The sequence below is a fragment of the Rousettus aegyptiacus genome, unplaced genomic scaffold (genome assembly GCF_014176215.1).
Source record: "Rousettus aegyptiacus isolate mRouAeg1 unplaced genomic scaffold, mRouAeg1.p scaffold_m13_p_1, whole genome shotgun sequence".
NCBI lineage: Eukaryota > Metazoa > Chordata > Mammalia > Chiroptera > Pteropodidae > Rousettus > Rousettus aegyptiacus.
This window is the reverse complement of record NW_023416284.1, coordinates 166,330,063-166,334,069: the sequence shown is the minus strand read 5'-3', so window position 1 is coordinate 166,334,069 and position 4,007 is coordinate 166,330,063. Positions and strand designations below refer to the sequence as shown.

The window sequence follows — 4,007 nt, the reverse complement described above, 5'->3', positions numbered from 1 at the left end:
GGGCCGGGTGGCCCCACATTTGTGGGCCGGGAGGAAACCGGAGTCGGGGGCAGTGGGGCGGCGCCTGGGCCCGCCGCAGCCTCTGCGCACGTGCGGCTGGCGGCAGGCGCGCAGCTCGCCGACCCAGTCCGGTGTGCTCGAAGATCCGGAATCCGCTTTTTCTCACCGCCCTCCCGGGAGGCTTTAGCTCCGCCCTTCCTGAACCCCTTATATTAACTGTGGCCGAAGCCCTAAGAAACACAGCTCATTGTTGGCAGTTGCCGGGCGGTCTTGCTGAGCTGTGAGGGCAGCGGACAGGGGGGAAAAAAGGGAACGGCTCCGATTCTGCCCCTGCGGCCGCTGCAAGTCCTCGGCGCCGACATCGCGACAGCGAGCGCCCTGCACGCCAGGAAGGACCCTCTATGTACTGCTGAGTCGGTCCTGGACCCGACGATCCCGCCCTCGGTCTTCGGAGCAGAAATCGCAAAGACGGAAGGTAAGCGCGCCGGGCGAAGCTGGCTGGGGCTCCTGCCAGCCCTGTCCTCCGAGGGCTGGGTTTGCCCGGAGGAAGAGCGTGAGGCGGAGCTGGGGAATAACAACAGGATGTGCAACAACAGGATGAGGAGGGCTGATTTAATGCCTGAAGTTAGCGGCAGGGCTACGGGGCACTTCCTTTATTAGGCGACTTCAGGGAGCGGAGGGGGGTGTGGGCTCGGGTTCCCCGCGCCCAGTCGCAGGGGAAGGGGCTGTTTGTGCAGCACCCGGCTCTGATGTGGGTGGTAGGTCCGCCGTGGTGGCGAGTCTGGGTGCACGGGCTACTAGCGGGATCCTAGGGGGTGGTGATTCTCAGCCGACGTGCGTCCAGGGAACCAGGGGGGCAGAGGCGAGAAAGAGTGGGGTGCACTGTGGTGGGCGACACGTGTGGCACGAGTCTTATCGTCTGCCCTTTTCACTTTCAGGACTGGAAATGGCAGACCATATGATGGCCATGAACCACGGGCGCTTCCCCGACGGCACCAACGGGCTGCACCACCACCCTGCCCACCGCATGGGCATGGGGCAGTTCCCGAGCCCCCATCACCACCAGCAGCAGCAGCCCCAACACGCCTTCAACGCCCTGATGGGCGAGCACATACACTACGGCGCGGGCAACATGAATACCACCAGCGGCATCAGGCACGCAATGGGGCCGGGAACTGTGAACGGCGGGCACCCCCCGAGCGCGCTGGCCCCCGCGGCTAGGTTTAACAACTCCCAGTTCATGGGCCCCCCGGTGGCCAGCCAGGGAGGCTCCCTGCCGGCCAGCATGCAGCTGCAGAAGCTCAACAACCAGTATTTCAACCATCACCCCTACCCCCACAACCACTACATGCCGGATTTGCACCCTGCTGCAGGCCACCAGATGAACGGGACAAACCAGCACTTCCGAGATTGCAACCCTAAGCACAGCGGCGGCAGCAGCACCCCCGGCGGCTCGGGCGGTAGCAGCACCCCCGGCGGCTCGGGCGGCACCTCAGGAGGCGGCGCGAGCAGCAACAGCGGCGGTGGCAGCGGCGGCGGCGGCAGCAGCAACATGCCCGCCTCCGTGGCCCACGTCCCTGCTGCAATGCTGCCGCCCAATGTCATAGACACTGATTTCATCGACGAGGAGGTGCTTATGTCCTTAGTGATAGAAATGGGTTTGGACCGCATCAAGGAGCTGCCTGAACTCTGGCTGGGGCAAAACGAGTTTGATTTTATGACGGACTTCGTGTGCAAACAGCAGCCCAGCAGAGTGAGCTGTTGACTCGATCAAAACCCTGACGAAAGAAATCAAACCCCCCAACTTCTTCAGTGTGAATTTAAAAAAACATTCCCTTAGACACAGTATCTCACTTTTCAGATCTTGAAAGGTTTGAGAACTTGGAAACAAAGTAAACTATAAACTTGTACAAATTGGTTTAAAAAATTGCTGCCACTTTTTTTTCTGTTTTTGTTTCGTTTTTGTAGCCTTGACATTCACCTCCCTTATGTAGTTGAAATATCTAGCTAACTTGGTCTTTTTTGTTGTTTGTTTTTACTCCTTATTTCCTCACTTTCTCCAGTGCTCAACTGTTAGATATTAATCTTGGCAAACTGCTTAATCTTGTGGATTTTGTAGATGGTTTCAAATGACTGAATTGCATTCAAATTTACCAGTGAAAGGAAAAATTGCATTAGTTGGTTGCATGAACTTTGAAGGGCAGATATTACTGCACAAACTCTGCCATCTCGCTTCATTTTTGTAACTATGCATTTGAGTACAGACTAATTTTTTTAAATATGCTAAACTGGAAGATTAAACAGATGTGGGCCAAACCGTTCTGGATCAGGAAAAGTCATACTGTTCACTTTCAAGTTGGCTGTCCCCCTCCCCCGTATGTACAGACAATAATAGGGTGTGGAATGTCGTCAGTGGCAAACATTTCACAGATTTTTATTTTGTTTCTGTCTTCAACATTTTTGACACTGTGCTAATAGTTATATTCAGTACATGAAAAGATACTACTGTGTTGAAAGCTTTTTAGGAAATTTTGACAGTATTTTTGTACAAAACATTTTTTTGAAAAAATACTTGTTAATTTATTCTATTTTAATTTGCCAATGTCAATAAAAAGTTAAGAAATACTTGTTTTCTAGAAGTCATTTGGGGGTGGCTGTTCCCTTTGGTGGCTTTTTTTTCTCTGTGAGCCGAACACTTTATTGAGAGTAAGCATTCCAAAGGGTAAATTACAGGACACTAAAACAGGTCATGATGAGCTTAAGCGGAGAGCAGGATTTAACATAATTGGCATAATGCTTCATTGTTATCATTGTAACATGCCTCTTGGTGTGGTTTAATCAAAACCTGTAAAGTTGTCAAAGAGCATTTCCCCCCCTTAATTGCCATCATATTCAAGTGTAGTCCAGAGTTAGAAAGGTTTGTAAATACTAAATATTATATTTTTTTCATAGGGTGGGAGGGGAAAATTGTTTCTGGATATACCTGATTCAACTACTTCAATGAAGATAGTTTGGAATAATAGTCTGTAAGATTGATGAAGATGTCCTTATATTTAATCTATCTCAGGTGATGTATCATTACATCTATCTCAGGTGATGTATCATTACTTCTCAGCAAAAGTACTAAAGAGAAGCACACACTTCTAGCTTAATCTCTGAAATAGCTTCTGACTGGTTTATAGTTCTAAAGAAGAGGGGGCAGGATTTCACCTTGAAGATTTTTATTTTGTTCTATACTATTTAAAATTTACTCAGGTTGAGCCAAAGGTCAAATTGCAGTCTTTACAAGATGTTCCCTCCCAAGCATGCCCTGTTTTCCAGAATTCTGAGCATTTTCTATTACAGGCATTGGGTACAAAGGACTTGAGGATAAGATCATTTTAATTTTACTTAAATGGGTTATCAAAAAGACATAACTACAGCTAAGGAGGTGTCAAGCTTTTCCTTATATAATCAAAGGAGAATGTAATATTGTTAAAGTCTCAAATTATTCCATTTGGAAGAAGGAATTTTTTGTTTTCTCTTTAATGTTTTCCTAGCTTATAAGAGCAACATACCTACATTCAAAAAAAAAAATAGTCATTTGTATTTCACCTACTATGAGTAAAGAAATGGAGATTGAATAAAATCTCAAGAATAATATGCTAAAAGAGCATTTCACTTAAGAGTCTAATCTTCAAGTTCATATTTTATAATTAAACAATTAGGAGAGAAGGGTATATAAAAGCATTAAATTAGAGTGAGTCTGGAGTAGAGGCTGATTTCAGTATAATTCAGATCACCTACATTCTATAATTCTATGTCCAGTGCAGGCCATTAAAATTAAGATACACACGCCACTGGATTTTTTTATACCACTGCCTTATTAAATATTATAGATAAATAATTTCTCCGAAAACACAGTCTTTGAAAACTCTTTTTACCCCATTTTCAAAGCTGATCCAGATTTCCCACATTAATAGTTAAAGCTGAAGTTTTCTTCAGCTAGAATATGTCAATACTAAATC

At 46.8% G+C, this 4,007-nt stretch overlaps 1 protein-coding gene across 1 annotated transcript; it reads left to right on the top strand.

Moving 5' to 3' along the window:
- Positions 1-226: 226 nt before the first annotated feature.
- Positions 227-2,625, top strand: CITED2 (Cbp/p300 interacting transactivator with Glu/Asp rich carboxy-terminal domain 2). The gene is made up of 2 exons (XM_016132677.2): positions 227-475; positions 939-2,625. Exon 2 carries the CDS (start codon positions 947-949, stop codon positions 1,763-1,765), a length of 819 nt encoding a protein of 272 aa, XP_015988163.2. The 5' UTR covers positions 227-475; positions 939-946; the 3' UTR covers positions 1,766-2,625.
- The last annotated feature ends 1,382 nt before the right edge of the window (positions 2,626-4,007 follow it).